This window comes from Salvia splendens, chromosome 9 (assembly GCF_004379255.2).
Source record: "Salvia splendens isolate huo1 chromosome 9, SspV2, whole genome shotgun sequence".
Taxonomy (NCBI): Eukaryota; Viridiplantae; Streptophyta; class Magnoliopsida; order Lamiales; family Lamiaceae; genus Salvia; species Salvia splendens.
In genome coordinates, this window is record NC_056040.1 from 16,455,627 (window position 1) to 16,480,178 (window position 24,552).

At 36.9% G+C, this 24,552-nt stretch overlaps 4 protein-coding genes across 4 annotated transcripts; 2 read left to right on the forward strand and 2 right to left on the reverse strand.

Moving 5' to 3' along the window:
- The first annotated feature begins 264 nt into the window (after positions 1–264).
- Positions 265–2,724, forward strand: LOC121748486 (basic leucine zipper 19-like). The gene is made up of 3 exons (XM_042142875.1): positions 265–508; positions 795–1,744; positions 2,252–2,724. Exons 2-3 carry the CDS (start codon positions 907–909, stop codon positions 2,275–2,277), a joined length of 864 nt encoding a protein of 287 aa, XP_041998809.1. The 5' UTR covers positions 265–508; positions 795–906; the 3' UTR covers positions 2,278–2,724.
- Positions 2,725–4,065: 1,341 nt separating this feature from the next.
- LOC121749017 (WD-40 repeat-containing protein MSI2-like) lies at positions 4,066–7,100 on the reverse strand. The gene is made up of 6 exons (XM_042143625.1): positions 6,708–7,100; positions 6,123–6,446; positions 5,831–5,974; positions 5,230–5,354; positions 4,712–4,807; positions 4,066–4,549 (listed from the first exon to the last, which is right to left on the reverse strand). The coding sequence occupies exons 1-6, from the start codon at positions 6,993–6,995 to the stop codon at positions 4,348–4,350; spliced, it is 1,179 nt and encodes a 392-aa protein (XP_041999559.1). The 5' UTR covers positions 6,996–7,100; the 3' UTR covers positions 4,066–4,347.
- A 4,937-nt stretch (positions 7,101–12,037) lies between these two features.
- Positions 12,038–12,332, reverse strand: LOC121747948 (outer envelope membrane protein 7-like). Its single transcript, XM_042142120.1, has one exon. The coding sequence runs from the start codon at positions 12,275–12,277 to the stop codon at positions 12,038–12,040; it is 240 nt and encodes a 79-aa protein (XP_041998054.1). The 5' UTR covers positions 12,278–12,332.
- A 5,832-nt stretch (positions 12,333–18,164) lies between these two features.
- On the forward strand, positions 18,165–24,312 carry LOC121747002 (uncharacterized protein At4g04775-like). Its single transcript, XM_042140976.1, has 2 exons — positions 18,165–18,727; positions 24,128–24,312. The coding sequence occupies exons 1-2, from the start codon at positions 18,358–18,360 to the stop codon at positions 24,205–24,207; spliced, it is 450 nt and encodes a 149-aa protein (XP_041996910.1). The 5' UTR covers positions 18,165–18,357; the 3' UTR covers positions 24,208–24,312.
- Positions 24,313–24,552: the final 240 nt, after the last annotated feature.

Sequence of the window (24,552 nt, forward strand, 5' to 3'; positions counted from 1 at the left end):
AAAGAATATAATAGTTCAAAATGCTTGTATTGTACTATGTCGAATATGTCATGTAGATTGCGATTTCAAGATTTTGATCTTCACTTCAAAATTAAAATCCCACTATTACATTATTCTGTGAAATCAGAAATTGGCATGAATATTGCACATTTAAACAGATTACTCTTTCCACGCGTCACCCCTTCATCCATCATTTTATAAATTAATTGTATACTAAATTAGTAAGTCAATACATATTAATAAAAAAGTAAATTTTTTTTGTAAAATGGAGTAATTAAATGGTAGGCATCAAAGCCTAGCGTTTCGCAATCAGCGAAATTTTGAGGAATCTGATCTATGGCTCCTGTAAATCGCCCCCATTAAATTATCGCCATTTGTATCTTCGTTAAAGCTCTTTTTAGCCCTTTTCGTAGCCCTTCCTTTTCACCCTTATATATTCCCCAATCTCCGCTTCCTGCCGCTTGCTCTTGCGCAAAGATTCATTTTTTGTGGAATTCGTCACTTGTTTGTAAGTCATTTTGTTTTTCTTCCGATTTGCTTTTGGTAAAATCTCGGATTTGCGTTAGTTTTTTTGTCATTATTGGACTTCTATTTGCTGAATTTCACCCTCTTTTGCTCGATAAGGGTTAGTTTTAGTTTAAATTGAAGTGCCCGGTTTTGATTTTACCTAAAATTTTGATTTTTGTGGTGGAATTTGCTTTACAATCCTTGGTAATTACGGTTGGTTCATGATTGTATAAATTGTTCAGCTTCTAAATTAGTCAATTTTGTGATTTTTTTTCTTCTTTTGCTAGGGTTTTGTTATTTACTATTGCTATAAAGGGGTGGACACAAAGGGTTAATTGTGACATAATTCTGCAAGATTTGGATTAGCTGTTTTGTTAGAACACTGTGTATCAGCTGAAAATGGATGATGGAGAGCTTGATTTCCCAAATGACCCAATGTTGTCATGCTTGGATATAACTAATGCACAGAGCAGTTGCTCGTTCGACATAGATGAGTTTCTTAGTCGGACGCAGTCTTGCAATGATGCCCTTGGTCGAACAGAGGCTTACACCGATGGTCTTGGTCGAACACAGGCCTGCACCCATGCTCATGCTTGCAACCCTTCAGGCCCTGATCAATCCCACACGCACACTTGTATTCATGTCCATACCCAAATTATGCCCTCTCCTAGTGAAGGTCAGGATCCCAGCGATGACACTGCTGAGTCTGTGGACAAGAAATCTAAAAAGAGGCCGTTGGGCAACCGTGAAGCTGTGCGTAAGTACAGGGAGAAGAAGAAAGCTAGGGCTGCATCGTTGGAGGATGAGGTTATCAGGTTGAGGGCTTTGAATCAGCAGCTAATGAAGAGGCTCCAGGGTCAGGCGTTGTTGGAGGCTGAGGTTGCTAGGCTTAAGTGCTTGCTCGTGGACATCAGAGGGAGGATAGAGGGAGAAATTGGTTCTTTCCCTTACCAGAAGCCGAACAAGAGTGGAGACGTCTATCAAAACATGGTGAATCCTAATAGTACTGGAAGATACGTGGTCAATTCATGTAATATGCAGCGCAATGATCCGCTTTACTGCATTAATCCTGTACCAGAAGCTGCATTGAGTGGACAAGGCCTTGGGGATTGTGGGTTTGACAATCTTCAGTGTTTGGGAAATCAAAATTCTGATCTGGAGGAATTCCCTGATTGTGGACTCGGCAATGTTAACGTTGTCTCTAATACCAATACTTCCACTGGAAGTAAAAGAAAAGGTAAACCATTATATGCCTCTTTGTATTCAAAGTGCCTTAATAAGAACATCTTGATAAGAACCTCTCCGTTGTATCATTTGTCTTCTCTAACATTTTGCTTAGGTTATTGTATATTCTTATCTTAGTAGTCATTTAGCTGTAAAATAGTAGTAATGCTATCCTTCTGACATGCATATCTGTTTATGCTTATGTTGTAGATAGCTTATGTTGTTGATCTTGTTAGTAAAGGTTTAGGTGAAATGTTGGATGAAACGGTGTGAATTTTGGCCTAATGTGTGTTTCTAAATTTTGTACTGCTATTGCTTGCCTGCTTGTGCAATATGGTCCCCATTTTATAATACGATCAAGATTGTTCTTCATGTTAGATATCTGATTTAGATGCTAGCTGATCTCTTTACACGATTATATGGTTCCTAGTTGATCAAACTAGAATTGTAATTGGGCTTTGGAATTTGCATTCCCTTGTCTTTCTAAACACGATGTTGCTTTTGCACATCTTGTCAGCAGGTTCGCGTGCTGCAATGCTTAGCTGAAGAGCTGGTCAGACAGAGGCAATCTCAATGTCGAGAACGAGCACTCCCGCTCATTTCCGTCCTCAATTTTGAGATCAGCGGCCAGCCCCATCATCACCTCCCTCTAATAAGCTAGAGTTGGGCATGCTTAAATTTGTGGGTTTCGTGTACATTAGTTTACATATTCTACTCTTTGTAAAGCAGAAGGATCGGAGCATAGCTAGCAGAACTCGAGGGAGAGGACTAATCTTTCAATTTTTAAGCTTTCTTAGATTTACCCATGTCAGCCTCCAGGAAAGGCAGCAGAACTTGTTTAATTCCGTCTTTGATGTGTTCTTGACTGTATTTTTCTTCCCTTTTTTGGAATGTTGTTCCTTGAATTTGGAAACGCTAAGTATCGTGCTATGTGGAATTCTATTTATAATGTTATGCCATGAGCAAATGTTATTGTTTGCCATGATCCGGCAAGAAAGGTGTAAGCTTGCAGATTTTCCGGAGCTCTTGTTTCGTTTTCGATTTTTCATCGTATTTGTTTTTTACAGGTGACACTCATCGTGTGCGTCGCTTGGTATAATGGTATTATTCGGGGTCTCGTAGATGCCACTGTAGTATTTGGGACTTGTGGACAAACTAGTAAACGTCAAGCCACAGAGAGAGTTGCATTTGGATGTTGCTTCCATTTGGTCAATATTGGGATTGGATGTGTAGTTTGATTTAGTCCCCCATTTTTTACTGGTCATACACAATTTTATCTTCAGAGACTTTCCAGAACAGGGTGATCAGATTTTCTACAAAAAGAAAGGTCCCCATTGGATGATCAAAATTTAAAGAGGAAAAGAAGAAACTAAATTGTTAGTACTGTTCCCAACTTGAGTGTCACAGCGCCTCCAACTCTGAATATCACTAATATTTTTTTCTAAGTGGCAACAAAAGGATCAAAACTAAATAAAGTTGAATAATCAAGAAGAGACTTTTCTTGCATAAAAAGTGAGTGTGATGAATGGAAGGAGAAGCCAATTGATGATCAAAACAAAATAAGATATGTCATTATTATGTTGTGAAAAAAAATTGGATATGGAAATGGTCAAGAAGCGTGTTGAGTACAAAAAAAGAGAACTAATTTGAATTTAACATTCTCTTTATTTTAATGATTAGCATATGATGTAATCCAATACTATGAAATAGACAGATTCAAACGATTAGGTTTAATTTTATTCCCTTTATTAAAATCGAGCCCTCGAATTTACACTTTTTTTTTTAATTAGACCCTTTTTCTCAATTTTTTGTGGTATACTTAATTGGTGGGTTCAGTTAATTAGCCCAAATCGCTAATTGCAAGTTGCAACACACCAGTTAGCCTTCTAAACCGACCGGTTACTCGGCTAACAAAAACAACGCAATAAAATTTTGAATCTAACTATATTTCATTTTTAAACATGAGACTCATAACTAACCACATTTTTTGATTTATATAAGTTGAATCAAATATAAGCGCTCTTATTCGAAGATATATTCGGTGAATTCCTGCATAAAGAATATGGAGAACTGAAATATTATTCATTGAGCCTTTCACAGATATGATGTTGGCACCAAATAATGATGAGTCGAGGCGTTGAAATTGTTCACTACTTAAATTGTACAGTATTCAAGAGAGATGATCAGGATCAGCTATATAAAGGGAATATTGCTCCATTGCATTTTCGGGGGTGAAGATTCATTATTGAATTATAACCACATAGTATAAAAATAAATCTGTGTATCAGGCGTATAATAAAACATATGGATAGAGATGACACGAACCCGATCACATAAAAATAACAATAAACATTGGCCTTCAATGGAGATATACACATCACAAAACAAAGGTCAATCAACGATCTTACACACGACTTTTATGTATCAGTAAACGAATTGGCTAAAGATAAGATTATAAATTTAGAATCGCAGAAACTATTGCGAGCATACATTGATTTGTGGCGAATATTGAGTTCAAAATATGTTCCTAATATCTAAGATTCCTTGCATATTAAGCTGAATTCGAACTCAGTGTTGTACCCCTACAAAACATTTTATCTTTATGCACTCGGGTACCTACGGAAAATCATCGTCACGGTAGATGCTTTCTGCCATTTGCCAGACCTGCAGTGTGTTGTCCTCTGCTACGCTCGAGATGACCCATGGTTGATTCTTATTCCATGAAAAGTCTGAAATCTTTGCTTTATGACCACCATGGGAGAAGAGGAGCTCAGGAGGACCATCTTCAGCTTCTCCTTCTAGTTGCTCGTCTCCAATCCTGAAAGCAAGACCATAAGTTGTACAGCCCTCATCAGCACTAGTCGTATTCACGTCAATAGATTAATGTATGAATATGGAGTACAATGTAATGAGTACGGGCACGAGCAGCATGGAGTGTAATGAATGCAGAGTCAAAAATCAAGTAATCAAGTTACCATACCTGTTAAGGTCCCAAACCATCAACCTTCTGTCATCAGCAGCAGATGCAAGAATCGTTTCGTGGTTAGGATCCCATTCAACCTGGAATACCTCTTTCCTGCAAATAAAAGGTATTATAGCATTAGAAAGTGGTTTATGGAGTACTAGTTAGCAATCACAAATTTGGAATAGCTAGCCGACACAAATTAAATTTGAGCAAATACCATTTCAAAATTGGTGCTGGAAGCACCCAGTTTGAAATTTTCTTGTGACATAAATATTCAAGATGAATCTTTAACAGCATTTAAAATCCAAGTCGAAAGAAAGCACTCTTCCTACTAGATACTGATGAAAAGAAATAATGCGTATGAACAGGGTGCACTATTTTGTTGCAATTGTAAAGGTATCATGGCAACACACAGGTTTTTTCAGCAGAGGAATTCATAAAAACTAGTTTAATTCCCAGACCAAGAAGGAGCTGTGTCTCATGATCTAGTTAAGTACCACTATTCGAGAGTTGAATAAGTACAGAGGACTTACTCATGACTGCTTAGAGCATGCAGAGGAGCATTCAAGTTCCGCATATCAAATAGACCAACTGTAGAATCAGAGGACGCAGTTGCCAAAACCCACTCATTAAATGGATTGAAAGATAAATAATTCACCTGATATTGAAAGAATTAAGGTTTCAGTAAGTATCTTCAAGTTATATTAAAACAGGAAAAAAGTAGATCAGTCCAGAGCAAAGAGAGGGATCAAGCAAAAGTTATGTGGTGAATTTAATGGCATTCAGAATTGGGTAACTAAGTCCATGTTATAGAAAATGAGCTCCAATTCAATACACAATGAGTTTGAATGAGCAAAAGTACCAATCACCTCAATTATATAAACAACGAGGTTTTCCAGGCTGGAACACTCTGTTAAGCATAATACATTCTGCACATTTTTTGTCTTCAGAATAATGCCTAGCATTCTTGCTAACCGTATCAAAGAAGAAAATATAAATACATAGGCAGACGTCTTGTGGTTAGTTGGAATTTTATGTAAAAATAGTTAGGCCACTCCACAATTAAAGCATTACTGAAGGAAACATGGCACATGGAAAGCTGATATCGAGAAATGCAGCAGATAAGCCATTCACCTCTTTCTCATGTACAACAACAGAGTGCTGGAACTTGTTTGTGCGCAAGTCCCAAATCACTAGTTTGCCGTCATCCCCCACAGAGCCGAACAAGTTCTCATTCTTTAAATGCCACGATACATCCTCAACCACATTCTCATGGCCCTACAGCAACATTCACAAAATTCAGCTAGTTCAAAAGTTCGTGTTTTATGATCAAAAACAAATGTCATGCTAGCAACCTTATTATGTGCAAGATTATTAGTTTTAGCACAAGGAACCATTACAAGAGGGCACAGAGATAATGAGTTACCTCATAAATAAACTTTGCATCAAGCACTTTCTTTTGAGGCGTTGCAGAGACATCCCACAGACAAATTTTGCAATCATTCGAACCACTCAATAGATATCCTTCTCTGAAGGAGCTCCACGACAAACCATATCCTTCTTTATCATGTCCCCGAAGTCTCAAGTCCGGATTGCAACAATCGACATTGGCATCCTCCAGCTGCTTAGCAGTGTCAAACACGAATATTTCAGGAATATTGGTCTTTGCAGCGATTAAAGCTGGGTTCTGTAACATACACCGTGACCTATTCACTTCTCCATCAACTCGAATTTTTTGAACTATATCCACCTGTGTATAATAACCATAATCAAGGAATCAATAACATCCTCCGATTATAATTAAACACATAGTACTATATTAATGTACACATCAAACAAACGGATATTTGTTCATTCAGAATTATACAAGACATTTCCCCAAATATCAATAGAACATTTCGGTGGGTAATTTAATCAAACAGGTGGAGCTCATACACAAAAAAATTCAGAATGTAGTGTACAGAACCGAATATGAAATAGAAATGGACATAAAATGGTTTTCTGTACAAACCCTAGGGACGATTGAGTTCTCGGGGTCGACATCGATGGCGGAGGTGGGGTCGCGTGGGAGGAAGGCGTCGGCGAGCATGAGGAAATTGGGGCAATCATCGGATGTATGCGTCCCGAGGATCAATTTGTGCGCGGCGAGATCGCCGGAGTCAGATGAAGGCGGCGTCGGCAGCCACTGGACGGTGAGTGACGGCCATTCGAGGGAGTGGCATACAACGAGGTCATACAGCAACGGCGTGTTCTTCTTCCACACCGAAAACTCCTCCTCCACCATCGCCTCCTCTGCCATTCTCCTCTCTATCTCTCTCTCCACACACACACTCAAAGTATGTTTTCACACACAGGGACACAGCTGAGAACTGAGTGAAGAAGCTTTGGATTACTGATTTAGTAGGGTTTATTTTCCCGCCAATTGTGGTGAGAGCATACAACGAAAAATCGCGGGGGTGACATGATAATAGGCCTGGCCCATTGGGCCTTAAATGTTACCCAAGATCAAATTACAAAAAATAAAGTTTTGATTCGACGTTGATAAATGTATGGACCGTTTGAAAATAATTTATGGTAATATTTGTTGTTTTAAATTCAGTATTGATAGATATATTCACCTTTCCAAAATTAATCGATTAAGCCATTTTTAATCACTACTTAAATGTGTAGTTTGGTGGATGAGATAGGATAGGAAATGTCTAGGATAGAGAATGATTGAATTACTACTTTGTTTTGTATTTGGATTGATTGATTGTGGTATAAGATAAATTGAAATTAAAATATTATAACTAAAATGCAAATAATTAGAAAAACTAATGTAATAATTTTTTAATTTGCGCTTTATTGCTTTAATTTAATTGTTTTTATTAATTTATGTGTATGTTATTTGGGATTTGGGCCATTGGCCTCTAGTATTTTAGCTTTCAGATTTGGGCTTGAAGGAATAATGGAATAAGAAATATACATGCATGCATTTAATCAGATGCTAATTAATTAATTTGATTTCAATAATATTTAACTAAGTGCAAATTTTAGTTCACTGATTTTTTGCGAGGTGACATGTATAATTTTAATAAATTAAGTTGTGCAAAACAAACAAAATAATTGTTTCAAATTGATGGGGTAACCGTGTAGAAAATAGTGTGATTTTGTTCATATTTTTCAAAAACGGTAAACAATGTCGTTGTGATCGAGATACTAGAGAGCATAATTGGACGAGCACCGAAATTTTAGTAGTTAAATACTCATAAAACAATCCAAGCTGATCTATTCAATTATTGATGCAAAATGGAGTTTACGAATTTCTCCCACAAATCATTTCGAGAATTACCAATCACCAATTTTGTACACCCTTGTAACTCAAATGTGTGTGCTCGACAACAATATCATTGCTCACTAAAGCCCAAGGTGATAGATCTTGCACTTGCTTTCATTTTATTTTTGAAACATAATTACAATCGCATTCTTAATTATAATAAAAATTTGAGGTTCAAGCTCTTCATCTTTTTCTCATTCACCAATATTGGCTAGCCATACATGAAACTCCTACCACAAGAAGTATCTACAAGCATGCACTGCTGATGTGACTCAATTGTCCTGCTCTCTACTATTATGTCATTCACCAAATTGGTATAGTAATTCTTTAACATTTTCAGCATACTCAATGGTTATAAAAGTATTATGCAAAACTATAACTTGAGCAATATTTACTAGCTAATATTAAAAGTATTATGCAAAACTATAACTTGGGCAATATTTGAAAAGTTACATACCCTTCTTTTGCTTATGTTTATTAGAATGAGAATGGGAGAAGGGTGAATTTAATTAGAGTTTGATAATGTGGAACGATAGGGATGAGAAAGGCATTGAAACTCATGCCGAAAGGCATAATGGATTTGGACAATGTTGGCTTTTTCAGTTTTGATTTATCTAAAACAAGTTGTTATTTTTACATTTTTTTTGGTGTATTTTTTTATTTTTCATTAAAGTGTGCAAATTACCATATTTATATTTAGGAAGAAACACTAATTAGACTGATGATCAAAAAATATTGAGCAACGAAAGAAATTATGATTGGAAGTGACAAAGGTAATTTAATAGTATATGTTGAATGCAGTTGACTAGCTAAATATATGATATTATATATATATATATATATATATATATATATATATATATATATATATATATATATATATATAGGGTTGCGTTAAAGATAGAACCATTCTTAAGTGTAGAACCTAGAACTCTACATATTTTATTCATTGGATGAGGAAAAAATGACGGTCAAGATTAAAAATCATACATATTAGACTATGTTTTCACGACATTCCGGACTCAACATGTGAAAAAACTCACATGTTGATCGAAGAATGAATGAAACGAAGAAGAGTCCATGCATGCTTTATTTTTTCACTTATCTGCATTCACCCATTAATAATAGTTTTGGTTGTAAAGGGAAGTTGTTGTGCAAATCAACACCATTGGATTAAAAGATCTAACGACCTCCGTTTGGCATTTGTTCTACGTTTAAGAATGGTTCTATCTTGATCACTACCCTATATATATATATATATATATATATATATATATATATAGGGTTTTGATCTATGCAAAACTGGATTTAAATACAGAAACGCAGAACAATATCATAATTAGGGCACTTTTAGGTCATAATTAGGTAATTTGTAGGTCATGCTAACAAAGCATGACCTAAAACGATCTTAGTATGACGTTAAATCCAAATATTATAATATGACCTAAAATTGCTTAATTATGACCTTCCGTGTTTTTGGTTAATTATTGACCATTAGATCATCTAATCCTAGGGCTGAGATTTGGTCTGCATTTCTGGATTTAAACACATACTTATTTTGATCATCTCCCTATATATATATATATATATATATACATATATAGGGTAGTGATCTATGACTAAAGCCCCTTAAACCTATAACTAGAGAACAAATCACAGCCACATGATCAAGAAAATCAAGGGCTAGTATTAATACATGTAATTTTAGAGTTTAAGGAGAAATTAATTCCACCAATCATAAATTTACTCCACAATAACAAGACAGGGTATAATTGTCATTGCAGCCAAAATTACATCATTGGCAAATTCACAAATTCAATTCTTTGAGAACGAACCCGCGTTCTTCGTTGAGCTCCGAGAATCCGAGCAAGCGGAAGTAGGCGGCGGAGAAGAAGCCCTACCGCGGGGATTTCGGCGACGGCGTGCCATTTTTTTCATTTTGGCAATTGAATTGCGGCGGGTGGTTGGTGGCGTGAGGTTGGGGGAATTCGGAGGGGTGTGAGAGTGAAGGGATAGGATCTGTTGGGAGATAAGAAGGATGTTTGGAGCGGCAGGACTGCAGAGTGGTGGCGATGGCTCTGCAAATTCTGAGCTTCAAATTCTTTGCCATAGCTATTTAAAGCTGCTGCAGAATGCAGTGTAAAAGGATTTAAATATAGAGGGAATTGAAGCTCACTTTTCATCTACCCTGGTTTTGATTTTTTTTTTTATTTTTGTTAGTTTGAAGATTTAAAGCAAAAAGATGTAAATCTGGTGGGGGAAATGGAATTAATTATAGAGAAGGTATTTTTAATTTTAGTTTCTTGATGAAATTAATTTAGTGACTCGTGTTTTGTAAACAAGAGTGAAGTAAAATCACGCTAAGAGTGAAGTGTTTTGTAAACAAGAGTGAAGTAAAATCATGATAAGAGTGAAGTGTTTTGTATACAAGAGTGAAGTGTTTTGTATACAAGAGTGAAGTAAAATCATGCTAAGAGTGATGTATTTTTTAAACAAGAGTGAAGTAAAATCATGCTATGAGTGAAGTGTTTTGTAAACAAGAGTGAAGTAAAATCACGCTAAGAGTGAAGTGTTTTGTAAACAAGAGTGAAGTAAAATCTGAGTAAGAGTGATGTGTTTTGTGAACAAGGGTAAAGTAAAATCTGAGTAAGAGTGATGTGTTTTGTGAACAAGAGTGAAGTAAAATCTGAGTAAGAGTGATGTGTTTTGTGAATAAGAGTGAAGTAAAATCTGAGTAAAATTGATGTGTTTTGTGAACAAGAGTGAAGTAAAATCTGAGTAAGAGTGATGTGTTTTGTGAACAAGAGTGAAGTAAAATCTGAGTAAGAGTGATGTGTTTTGTGAACAATAGTGAAGTAAAATTATGCTAATAGTGATGTGTTTTGTTAACAACAATGAAGTAAAATTATGCTAATAGTAATATATTTCTAAGGCCAATACTAACTCGATCGTGAATCTTGAATCTGACATCTTGAACTTTATCACATGGCTAAAATCGCCATTATCGTCCTTGGAGCTACTCACACTATCATTCTGTTCAGATTCTAATTCAGGCGTCATATTTCCTCTCGAAGCAAAGCATCCAATTTTCAACCTCTGCTTCTGGAGGCTCTTATTATCTCTCAAAACCACAGGCAAAAACACGTCTTTTCGACAAATTACCACTTCTAAAAAATGGCACATCAGCAAAATCGAAATACGATATCGAGCATACTCCCGCACACAACGCCATCAAAATCAATTCAAACTAAAACTCTCGTCAACTGCATAAACCACATATTGAGCTGAATCAGTAAATTCTCAGCTCAAAACACAATCAATTCAACATCTCAATGCTTAATTTCACAAACCGAACCAAAAATAATTCAAATTCTACACTATAAGGAAACCAATAGCTCAACTAGACAGAGAAAGAAAGGAAACCACATAATTGATCGCAGATTTAAATTTGATAATATAATTTCCAAAAATACCCTTGGCATATTTTTTATAATTAAAATAACTAATATTTGTTCCATTAAGATGTGTGGCTGAGATTTGTTCTCTAGTTATACACTTAAGATTAGTTATATCTTGATCACTATCCTATATATATATATATATATATATATATATATGGTAGTGATCTATGGCAAACACCCCTTAACCAAATAACTAGAGAACAAATCACAGCCACAAGATCAAGAAAATCAAGGGCTAGTATTAATACATGTAATTTTCTAATTTAAAAAGGAATTAGTTCCCTCAATCACAAATTTACTCCATAATAACAAGGCGTGGGTATTATGGTAATTTTGTAAAAGCTTGATACCAAAATCACGCCAAATTGATTTCATTTGAAAAACAACCACGATTTCTTCTTCTCTCTTCTCCTCTTCTCTGTTCTGGAAAATTAAACCGCGTTCAAGCAATTGCCATCGTCGTAGCCGTCGCCGTAGCCGTCGGTATCCAGTCGCACAACGATGTCGTCGTATTAACGCACAATAGTATTCCTCGAGGACGAGATCGCTCGATTTCTGGCAGAATCAGACGGCCTTGACGACGGTGGAGGGAGCGGCGGCGGCAGCTTCAGAGTAATCGGGATTGAGAGGGGCGCGAACGGTGGCGGCGGTGTCGATATCGTCGTCTGGATCGTAATTGGGGTTGAGGTTGCGATCTATGGCTTCGCGACCTTTCTCGAGACAGGGCTTGCACGCGATCTCGATTGTACACCATCCCAGCGCCACCGCCGCTATGGCTATCAAGGCCGTTGTCACTGCCCCCATCTCTCTCGCTAAAATATGCAATCTCGAAATCGGGATTTGCGTATTGCTCTTCGATTGAAATCTCTTCTCCAGCCCTCTCTGCCATTTTCTGATTTGTGTGAATTGCTTTTGGTATTGGGATGGAGATTTTAAAGAGTAAAGAGTTGACAATCTACATGAGATAATGCTCGCCTTATCATCTCAGAAAGTCCTCAATGGCTCTAGACTATTGGGAGAATGTTGCAGAATCAAATTTGAACGATGAACAGTGCTTGAATGTATTATCTTTGTTATAACTACTTGTCTGTTCATCTGAAGTCATGTTTCCTATTCAGCTGGTTGTGGTTACGTTAACAGAAATGAAAGAAATTGGGGGAGAGAGAAACGAAGAAACAAAGGGGAGAAATCAATCTCTATTTCCAGAGAAAAACGAACAATTAGTTGCACAACTACTGAGATTTTTGTTTCCTTCTTCTTCCTCTCTATCAATCTGATGTAATGCATTATACGTAGTCACACACACACACATATACATATATATGTGTAACGCTGAGAGAACAAGAGCTCGATTGACACCTAAATAAATCGCCCTCTTTTGTTGGTAAAGCCCTATAAAGCTCAATATATTTTGGGGAATATGTTATGTCATTATGATCCCAAAGTGAATATCACAGAGAAGAGCATTGCGATTATATATATATCTCTAAATTATCTCATAATGTAGAGTTGACAATCTACAAGAGATAATTGCTTTTGGTATTGGGATGGAAATTTCACAACAGTGAAGTAATATCATGCTAAGAGTGATGTGTTTTGTAAATAAGAGTGAAGTAAAATCATGCTAAGAGTGACGTGTTTTGTAAACAAGAGTGAAGTAAAATCATGCTAAGAGTGATGTGTTTTGTAAACAAGAGTGAAGTAAAATCATACTAAGAGTGATGTGTTTTATAAACAAGAGTGATGTGTTTTATAAACAAGAGTGAAGTAAAATCATGCTAAGAGTGATGCGTTTTGTAAACAAGAGTGAAGTAAAATCATGCTAAGAGTGATGTGTTTTGTAAACAAGAATGAAGTAAAATCATGCTAAGAGTGATGTGTGTTGTAAACAAGAGTGAAGTAAAATCATGCTAAGAGTGATGTATTTTGTAAACAAGAATGAAGTAAAATCATGTTAAGAGTGATGTGTTTTGTAAACAAGAGTGAAAACAAGAGTGAAGTAAAATCATGTTAAGAGTGGTGTGTTTTGTAAACAAGAGTGAAGTAAAATCATGCTAGAAGTAAAATCATGCTAAGAGTGATGCGTTTTGTAAACAAGAGTGAAGTAAAATCATGCTAAGAGTGATGTGTTTTGTAAACAAGAGTGAAGTAAAATCATATTAAGAGTGATGTGTTTTATAAACAAGAGTGTGTTTTGTAAACAAGAGTGAAGTAAAATCATGTTAAGAGTGATGTGTTTTGTTAACAATAGTGAAGTAAAATCATACTAATAGTGATGTATTTTATTTTAGTAGTAGCATTAATTTATTTTTTAATTTGATTGGGTAGGCAGATTGCTCTCTTCACCGGACCAACAGGTAATAGTACTACTCCCTATCATTTTCAGGATTTTTTTTGAAAAAATCAGAAATCGAAATGTAAATATGTGTGGTTGGAATTAATTAGCTAGTAGAAATCTATGAAATAAATGTGGATGGGTGACAGACAATTGAGGGATATGTTTGTGGAATAATCATATTCGGTGAGAAATGACAAAATCCTCAACAAATTACTTACTATATAGTATGTGTTTATTTCTTTAATTTAATTTGGGTTGCAGTTGGGGGGCTTCTAAATGCGACACGTGGAAATGTGACGGAGCTTGTAATTGCCATATTTGCTCTGATTCAAAACAAAGAAATGATCAATGTCACCATCTTCCACCACGCCTCCAAGCGCTCCCGCCAGCGCCGCCGCCCTCGGCCCCGATGCCGCCTTGTACAACGCTCCAGACTCCAGTGGCCAATCCTGCCACAACGCTGTTGTTCACGTCGTCCGTATCCCTCCACTCGACCATGCCGCTCTCGAGCCCGGCGTACATCAGCCAGATCACGCCGCAGCGGTTCCCGATCTGGCGCCCCTCCTCCCAAACAAGCGCCCGAAACCCCATCCTCAAATCCCCCATCCACCGTCATCATGTTGATGGAGTTCAGCAGCAAAGTTCCAGCACGGCAGAATCACGTTGCCTGTTATAAATTTCATAATGTAATTTCCAAAAATACCCTTAGCTTATTTTGTATTATTAAAATAAATAATATTTGTTCCATTAAGATGTGTGGCTAAGATTTGTTCTCTAGTTATACACTTAAGATTAGTTATATCTTGATCACTAACATATATATATATATATATATATATATATATATATATATGGTCATGATCTATGGCAAACACCTCTTAACCATATAACTAGAGAACAAATAATAGCCACAAGATCAAAAAAATCAAGGGCTAGTATTAATTTTTGAATTTAATGAGATATTAGTTCCCTCAATCACAAATTTACTCCATAATAACAAAGCAGGGGTATTTTGGTCATTGCATAGCCTATTGAATTAACTCCAAAATCAGGTAGGTTGCAAAATTGAATTCATTTGAAACCGCTTCTTCTTCTCCGATCACGGAAGCGAGGAATCGATCAATTCGCACACCAGAGGCGGCGATCCTATGGAGAAAATTGATTTGTGGCTGCAGGATTTGGTGCCGGACATTGTTAGGAACCTAAAGCAGGTGCCGCTGCTGGGTTTTGGTGATCTGCTTTGCAGCGTCGGCGGAGGAGACGACGACGACGGAGAGTTGGCCAAGTTTGAGGTGCATCGTTGGGCCAAAGATGCGGGCGAGTTGGTGGAGGGAGCGGTGAGGGACGGCGCCGAGGAGGTTGTGGATGTTTCCGATGAAGGGGAGCTTCCATGGGCCTGGTGGGATGTGGATATTTCTAGTGTTTTTGGATTTGAATATGAGACTGAAGAGCAAGAGTGGGATGCATAGTAATAGTAGTAATAGTAATGATATTTGGATCTCCATAATAGTTAATACTATATTCCTCACTAATGCTAGGTTGATGGATGATGATAGTATTATTTACTTACGCAGAGGTTGAAAATTGACGAATTAACTTTTCTTGCTTGAATTTTATTACATGAGTAGTAGAAAATTATCACTTCCTCATGATAAGAGTGATGTGTTTTGTAAACAAGAGTGAAGTAAAATCATATTAAGAGTGATGTGTTTTGTAAATAAGAGTGAAGTAAAATCATGCTAAGAGTGATGTATTTTGTAAACAATAGTGAAGTAAAATCATGCTAAGAGTGATGTGTTTTGTAAACAAGAGTGATGTGTTTTGTAAATAAGAGTGAAGTAAAATCATAATAAGAGTGATTTGTTTTGTAAACAAGAGTGAAGTAAAATCATAATACGAGTGATGTGTTTTGTAAACAAGAGTGAAGTAAAATCATAATAAGAGTGATGTGTTTTGTAAACAAGAGTGAAGTAAAATCATGCTAAGAGTGATGTGTTTTGTAAACAATAGTGAAGTAAAATCATAATAAGAGTGATGTGTTTTGTAAACAAGAGTGAAGTAAAATCATGATAAGAGTGATGTGTTTTGTAAACAAGAGTGACATAAAATCAGAATAAGAGTGATGTGTTTTGTAAACAAGAGTGAAGTAAAATCATGCTAATAGTGATGTATGGATGATTTTCCAATGATATTCAACCCATTTTCATCCAAATCTGCAGCTTATATTGGAGAATTCCACCATTAATTTTCGCCAACTTATTCACGAGAATCTCAATTGTCAATAATTGGTTCTCACTTTTTCAATCCAAATCTGGTAATGTTGGTGTTATTCCATAGTTTCATCCATTCCGTCTTTAGTTGTAGACAATTTTGATCCCAATTGCATCAAATTTGTATTCAGTTTCAGCATTTTTAGTTCCATGATTTTCGTCCATTTTGTTTTCAATTTCAGCATTCTGATCGAAGACGTTTCAGCTCCATAATCGGACAATATCAAATTGCAGACGACATAGCATGTGATTCGATTCTCAATTTTGAAGGAGAAAGAAAGGATCGCAGATTTGGAAGGAGAGAATGAAAGCTGCGTAATTTGATCGCAGATTTAAAGTTTATAATGTAATTTCCAAAAATACCCTTGGCATATTTTATATTATTAAAATAAATAATATTTGTTCATTTAAGATATGTGGCTGAGATTTGTTCTCTAGTTATACACTTAAGATTAGTTATATATTGATCACTAACCTATATATATATAGGGTTGTGATCAATTGAGATTTTTTAGCCTAATTGAGAATTGAGATGCATTATAAGCCACTCATTTTTATTAAATGAGTGGTCCAGAATTTGCCACATGGAAAATATTTTTACATTAATTAATTGTGAAAGGGCATATTTGTAATTTCATCATATATTTTATTTAATAAATATTTTTTTTATTTTTTTTAAAAAAATTATTTTTTTTTTCGATTTTTTATTTTTTTATTTATTTATTTATTTATTTTTTTGTCAACTACATATACAATTCATGTCAACTACACACATATAATGTCAACTACATATACAATTCATGTCAACTACACATATATAATGTCAATTATAAGCTGTTGACATTTGATGTGCAGAGCTATTGACATTTGATGTGCAGACTACACATCGTAGTTGACATAATGCCTCAGTAGTTGATATCGCGCGAAAATTTTAAAAAAAATTTAAAAAAAAATAAAAAAAATTTAAAAAAAATAAAAAAATTAAAAAAAATTAATTTTTTTTAGTTGTTGACATTTTAATACGAGTTGTTGACATTTGATATTCTGGCTATTGAAATGAAATGACGATAATACCCCTTAGTTGACATAATCTACTTGCAGTTGACATTTCAAAATGAGTGGCTGAAAATGCATCTCAATTCTCAATTAAGCTAAAAAATCTCAACCTAACAAGACCATATATATATATATATATATATATATTTTATAAAGATATATAAAGAAAATCTAATTAATTGGTAAATGTGATTTCTGATAAAAACGTGTTTTCTCAACGATATTTCCTCCGTTTCAATATTTATATGAATCTGATACATATACTCCCTTTTTAAGACCGTCACACATATCACGATACATGTCTAAGATATTTCTATTACTTAATATTTAATATATGTATATGATATATCTCAAAAATTATACTCCTTCCGTCCATCAATACAAGAGCATATTTAACTGGACACAAATTTAAAAAATTGTACTCTGTATTAGAAAGTGTGTAAAGGCTAGTGGAAAGTGAGTCTTACTATATATCATATACTATAATTTTAATTTTATAATAAAATGTGATTAAAAAATAAAATTAGCAGAATAAATTATCCATTACCAAAAGTAGTCAAAATACAAATAAAAAGTTTAGGGATAACTGCCTTAAAAGTCATGAACTTTGCCCGAATTCCGGTTTTTCCCACGAGCCATTTTTTTGGCGTATAAAGTCACGAACTTTACTTTTTGTCTGGTATTTCCCAACCCGACCCGACCCGACCCTGTGATTTCCGGCAATTTAAAATCCTATGTGGCATGCCTGAATTCCGACGTGTCAGGCATCGGAAAAATTCAAAACGACATCGTTTCTGATGGATCATCATTCAAAATTAGGTTATATCGCCCAAATCAAACGCTATTCACTCCTCCTCTCTCGCTCGATTCATCCACCCCCAACCATTTTCCATTCTTGGATTCAAGTCGCGATTCATCCACCCCCATTGGAAGCGAAAAATCCAGTAACAAGGTAAGACCATTGCTTCATTTTAGGGTTCAATTCGCGATTCATCCTACCGATTTTTTGTTAAAGATGCAATTGATTTCGTTGGGTTTAGGGGTCGATTTAGGTTTCCAATTTAGGTTTGCGATTTAGGGTTTAATTTCGAGTATGAGATTTTGTGGTGCCCGAATTGTGCAGTTGGCAACCTGCAATTTAGCGATTTCCCGTGTGCAATTGGCAATGGGTATTTAGGGTTCATGACTGTTAATATGAGTTTTGATTGTTCAAATGCAGGATGTCGAGTTCTTCCCAGCATTCGAGCAGAACGTGGCCGAGGTTTGAGGCAGTGGTCTGTGATCACGGTCTTGAAGCTGATGTGGTGACATCCAATACGAATGCCAATCCCGGACGACGCTTCTATCGTTGCCAAGTCTGGAAGGAGGACGACTGTAAATTCTTTCGTTGGATTGATCCATCATTGTCACCGAATCAAGAGTATTTTTTCAAAAAACTGAAGCTTGATAGGGACAACGTGCAAAGAGCATTGAGAGATAGGGTTGCTAAGCAGGATGCACTCGACGAGAGCGTCTGTTCGAAAATCGTTGAAGTTGAAGCACTCCAAGGTGTTGTCGGACAGTTGCAGCGTCAAAACCGGAACTTGAAGGTTGTCTGATACGACCACAAGTTCCGAGCCTCAAGAGTCACTCGTACTCCATGAGCCTTGGGTAGATTGGGGTCCTAGAACGATGAAAAGGCCATGACAAGGAGCTAAGATGTAGCTGGGGTCTGATTCAAGCAGTGATCTGACAAATCAAATGACGTCCAAATTCTCTTCCAAGGCAACCGATGTCTTCGTCTTCGAAAGAGGGTCGCGTGAGTATGTTTCACGCCTCAAACGGAGTTCGGATGAGAGAGATATGGCCGTTTGAAGAAAGCCGCGCCATGCAGAACAAAACGCGCGGGCGGGCGTTTTCCCTTATGCAAAACGCCCGGTCGGGCGTTTGTGTCCGATTTTAAGAATTTAGGCAGAAAATTCGCCCGGTCGGGCAATTTGCCATTTTCTAAACGCCCGGTCGGGCGTCGGCACTGTTTTTGCCAATTTTTCACTTATTTTGGGCCATTTTCTTGGGTTTCCAACCCTAGCTATAAATACCATTTGTGAGACATTTATTTGGAGACTTTGATGAATGTTATTATGAAGACTCCTTTGAGAGCATCTCCCATGTGAGATTTCTATCCAAATTCCTACATTGTAGGTTGCTTGTTTTATGTTCATTTGGCTAAATCAAGTATAGGTATGCATTTATGGTTGTGTAGTCATGAATGTGGAGCCAATGGAGTGTTTGCTTTGGGTGAAAGTAGCCTAGGGTTGCCCACATCTCTTTGTGGGAGGTCATAGGTCCTCAAAGAGGATTCCTCCTTCTTTACACTTTCTTCTCACCTTCTTTCTCTCCATCCAAAACCATTTTGAGTTTAGTTTTTGTGGCTAGCTCAACTTATCTTTACTTTATCTTTGAAAACACAAAAAAATTGAAATCAAACACCGCTTTGGGTATTTCTTGGGCACATGGAAGGTTTCCCTCACAAGGAACCTTTATCATTTGGTATCTAGAGCCTAGGTGCCTACCAAGTGTTTGATTTTAAACCTCTATGAAATTTCTTTTTCCTTATTTTTCCTTATTTCTTTTGTTTTAGTCTTTGCTTGTTTATTGGTCAATTGTTGTAGGATTGAGCTGATTTTTGGTGTGCATGAACCTTGATATATGAACTATTTTCCTGAAAAATCTCAGCCAAAAATTCTATCATTTGATAGGTCAAATTAATGTGTGAAGTTGCTGCCCTGTTTTGTGCCCTAGTTTGACAGATTTGGGGAAAACGTAAAATCGAGGGTCTTCTCGAAAACCTGCTATATTGGGGATATTTTTCCCTCATTCTAAACCCTTTAATCTTGTTATCTACCAAGTTTCATCAATTTTGGGGTTGGGTAGCCATATCAAAAAAATTCCTAAAGATCAGCCAAGAGTTACATAAATTTTCAGCTCAACTAAGTTTGTTTGTTAGCTTCCTTAGGCATTGAACCTTACTTTCACATGCTTGATTGGCTTTACTTGCTTGGTTATATTGCCTATGTGTATACCTTGATTGATTTGTCTTAGCACTTGCATTTTGGAAGTTGGATATTGAGAGTGAGTGAACCTAGCCCTCACTATATTCTAAGCTTTGTTCCGAGTGACATTGGTGAGCGAATTGGGGGTGGGATTATCATTTGGGAAGTGAGCTCTTACTAAAATCTCCTCTTGTTGTGTGGGTGAGTTGTGTTTTTGCTAACCACACTTGGACTAGCTCCTAGTGTATTGTTTGTTATTTGTGTAGGTACACCTTTATGGATGTTTACACTAAGGTCCGTGATTGGCAACTTAACTCATTGAGGAGTGAAAGGAGGATAGCTTGTGACAATTGGGGTCGAGGAGAGCAAGAGTTGGAATATGAAGAAAGACCTCATCAAGATTATAAGTACTATGAAGAATATAGTCGAGAGAGGCATGGTAGAGGTGATTATGTGTCAAGGGGGCATGATAATGTAATTAATAGAGGGATTAGAAGGGAACGAGTCTCAAGGCGTTATGAAGAGCCTCCTCGTAGAAGCAAAAAGAGAGAGTTTTGTAGAATTCCGGGGCTTGAGAGGGAAATTGAAAGAGAAGTTCCATGTAGTGTACGTATTGGTCCTTTTGATCGACATGGTGGTGGGGACATAAACCAAACATTCACCTCATTAAGTTGTAAGGGCACATCCTCTTCTTTCCATACCCCGAAGGTGCCTCATGGTTTGTGTCCGGATGCCTCATCTTCATCGATTTTAATCCAAAGTGATAGAAGAGATAACCGAGAGAGAGAAAAAAGGCTTGAGAGTGAAAGTGAGTCTAAAAAGCCAAGAGAGCGTGATAAAAGACAAGAGTGTGAGGTGCAAAAGTCAAGAGGGAGTGGTTGGGGTGAGAGAAAAGAAAAATATCAAATGAGAGAAAAACCACAAGCACAAGTGAGTAAAGGGTGTTTGTTAGATTCTAAGGCCAACCTTGGGTGGGCACCAAATGAACCTTTGCCTCTTGCCCTTGGTGAGGAAAATAAGTTTTTACCTACTAACACTACTTGTATGTCTTCTTGTGTTGATGACTTTGTAGTGAGTAAAGTTAAAGACATGGAAGTGAAGTATCAAGTTGCACATGGCTTGGAAACTATGCCCCCGGAAAAGGATCAAGAGGAACGAGGGCAAGTGGATGAACTCCTTGCCCAAGGTTCAAGTGCACTATCTTTATCTTCTTGTGATGATTCTTTGAGTGTGATTACATTAGAGAAGTCCCTTTGTGTTGATAGATTTGTTAATGATGATTTGTGTAAAAAGTGGGCTCATGAGCTTGAATCTTTGGAGGATAAATCTATTTTTGCCTCACATGTTGATCCTTTTGGGTTAAATACTAGCATTGATAGACATGACTACTCTCTTGTGAAATCTACCTTGAATGTTGGAGTGACTTCCTTTCGTGCCAAGATGCCTAAGCTTTCATTTGTTGGTAACTTTGAGCTTCATGAGTATGTAGATGAGAATAGTAGGACGAAGAGAAGTGACATGGATAGTGACTTTAGAACTTGGTGTGGGCTATGTTTTCAATGCAAGGTGGTTAGACCCTTCAATGGGATTGGAGTGTTCTATGGCCGTTTTGTGAAGGATTTTTCCACTCATATGTCTCTTGTAGATTGTGTTGTGATTAATGGCATAACAATGTATCGTTCTCATATTTGTGTTCATGCTTTGAGATTGTTGGGGCAATTGAGTGAAATCCTTTTTGATAAAATTGGTTTGTTGATTGACATATCTTCTTGCAAGCTTGATGTGAATTGTCATGAACCTACTTTATGTGTTGGACAAAAGTTTGTCAATTTGAGGAAGAGTATTCCTTATTTGAGCAAGAATGATGTGTTAATGATTATTGATGGTCTTCCCTTGTATGATCTTGAGGTTAGAGATTTTGTGCTTAGGTTTTTCTTGGTGATATTCGACTATGCACAATATGAATACCCTTTCTTGTGTACCTTTATCCCTAATGTGAATGTCAAATCTTTTGTAAAGATATTCAAGAATTTGGGCATAGATAGTGTAGGGATGATTGAGCCAAATAGAAACAAAGTGCTTGGGGTATGTGTGTTTTGGCATGTTAGTTGTTTTTATTGCATGTCAATCAAGCCTTTCAACGTAATTGGGATGTTTTATGGTCCTTTTATTAAAGACTTTGTTTCTAGTGGTCTTGTTTGGGATTTCATTGTTAAAGAATGTATAGGCTTATGTGCACCCACATCTAGTGCCGATATTTTGAAATTATTTGAGTATTGGCATGAAGGATATCTTGATGAGCTTGATGTATTTTGTTATGGTGATCGCTATTTGAAGTGTTCTAATATCCTTGGTCACATGTTAGCTATTGAGAATGTCTATTTGCATGAAAACCTACATTTGTCGATTGGTAAGCGGAATAGATGTTATGTATTCTTGAATGAGATTGGTTCATTTGATCATATTGCTATGCATGTTAGAATCATCCACGACAAGGGAATTGAGAATGTGATGAATTGGCTTATGCTTGGTTTCTATTATGCATCAATTAACCCAATCAATGGAGTGGTAATAATTTATGGAAACCACCTTGCTAAAGACTTTTCTTCATATGGTTGTGCTTTGGACATGAAAGAATCCATGAATTTATGTTCTCATACTTCTTGTTACATGGTCTTGAATTTGATGAAGCATGAATATGTTAGTTTGCCGTTTGGTTTTGTGCATGATTATACCCACCTTATTGGTGTGATACCATATTTTGGATGTTGTGGTGGTCATAATCCCTTTTATCGTACCATGATACTTGATTGGTTCATGTTCACTCTTGTAGGTACGCGCGGGCGGGATTTGAGGACAAATCCTTTTCAAGGAGAGGAGGATGATATGACCACGTATGCCGGGCATCAAGAGTCACTCCGAAGACGTGAGCCGTGGGTTGATTGGGGTCCAATGATGGCCTCCCAAGGATGATAGGAAAGAAGAACGCTCGGATTTGAGGACAAATCCTTCCAAAGAAGGATAGGATGATACGACCACAAGTTCCGAGCCTCAAGAGTCACTCGTACTCCATGAGCCTTGGGTAGATTGGGGTCCTAGAACGATGAAAAGGCCATGACAAGGAGCTAAGATGTAGCTGGGGTCTGATTCAAGCAGTGATCTGACAAATCAAATGACGTCCAAATTCTCTTCCAAGGCAACCGATGTCTTCGTCTTCGAAAGAGGGTCGCGTGAGTATGTTTCACGCCTCAAACGGAGTTCGGATGAGAGAGATATGGCCGTTTGAAGAAAGCCGCGCCATGCAGAACAAAACGCGCGGGCGGGCGTTTTCCCTTATGCAAAACGCCCGGTCGGGCGTTTGTGTCCGATTTTAAGAATTTAGGCAGAAAATTCGCCCGGTCGGGCAATTTGTCATTTTCTAAACGCCCGGTCGGGCGTCGGCACTGTTTTTGCCAATTTTTCACTTATTTTGGGCCATTTTCTTGGGTTTCCAACCCTAGCTATAAATACCATTTGTGAGACATTTATTTGGAGACTTTGATGAATGTTATTATGAAGACTCCTTTGAGAGCATCTCCCATGTGAGATTTCTATCCAAATTCCTACATTGTAGGTTGCTTGTTTTATGTTCATTTGGCTAAATCAAGTATAGGTATGCATTTATGGTTGTGTAGTCATGAATGTGGAGCCAATGGAGTGTTTGCTTTGGGTGAAAGTAGCCTAGGGTTGCCCACATCTCTTTGTGGGAGGTCATAGGTCCTCAAAGAGGATTCCTCCTTCTTTACACTTTCTTCTCACCTTCTTTCTCTCCATCCAAAACCATTTTGAGTTTAGTTTTTGTGGCTAGCTCAACTTATCTTTACTTTATCTTTGAAAACACAAAAAAATTGAAATCAAACACCGCTTTGGGTATTTCTTGGGCACATGGAAGGTTTCCCTCACAAGGAACCTTTATCATTGTCATTTGCATGTTATGTATCGTCTTGTGGATCTTGTTGTAGCTTAGCTAACATAACTTCGGATCTTGTTGTAGCTTAGCTAACATAACTTCTATGTAATGATCTATGCATGTTGAACTCCAATGTAATACACTCCTATGTAGTGAATTTTCCTCTATGAATGCATTGAGTTTTGAGTTCAAAAGCAGCATAGTGTGAGTTATAGTACTCTGCCTCATAGTATGTTTTTGGTGCAACACCACACATGGTTCAGACATATAGGTTTGGTTGAACACAACACACGGTTTAACACATACAATATCATCCAATTCCAAAGTCTCATGCTCCCATACAAATTGATACAGTCATTGTTTGGTGTTCACAAAACACATTGCAAAATCACAGTTAAAACAAATTTGTCTTCCAAATACAGTCACTTGACACT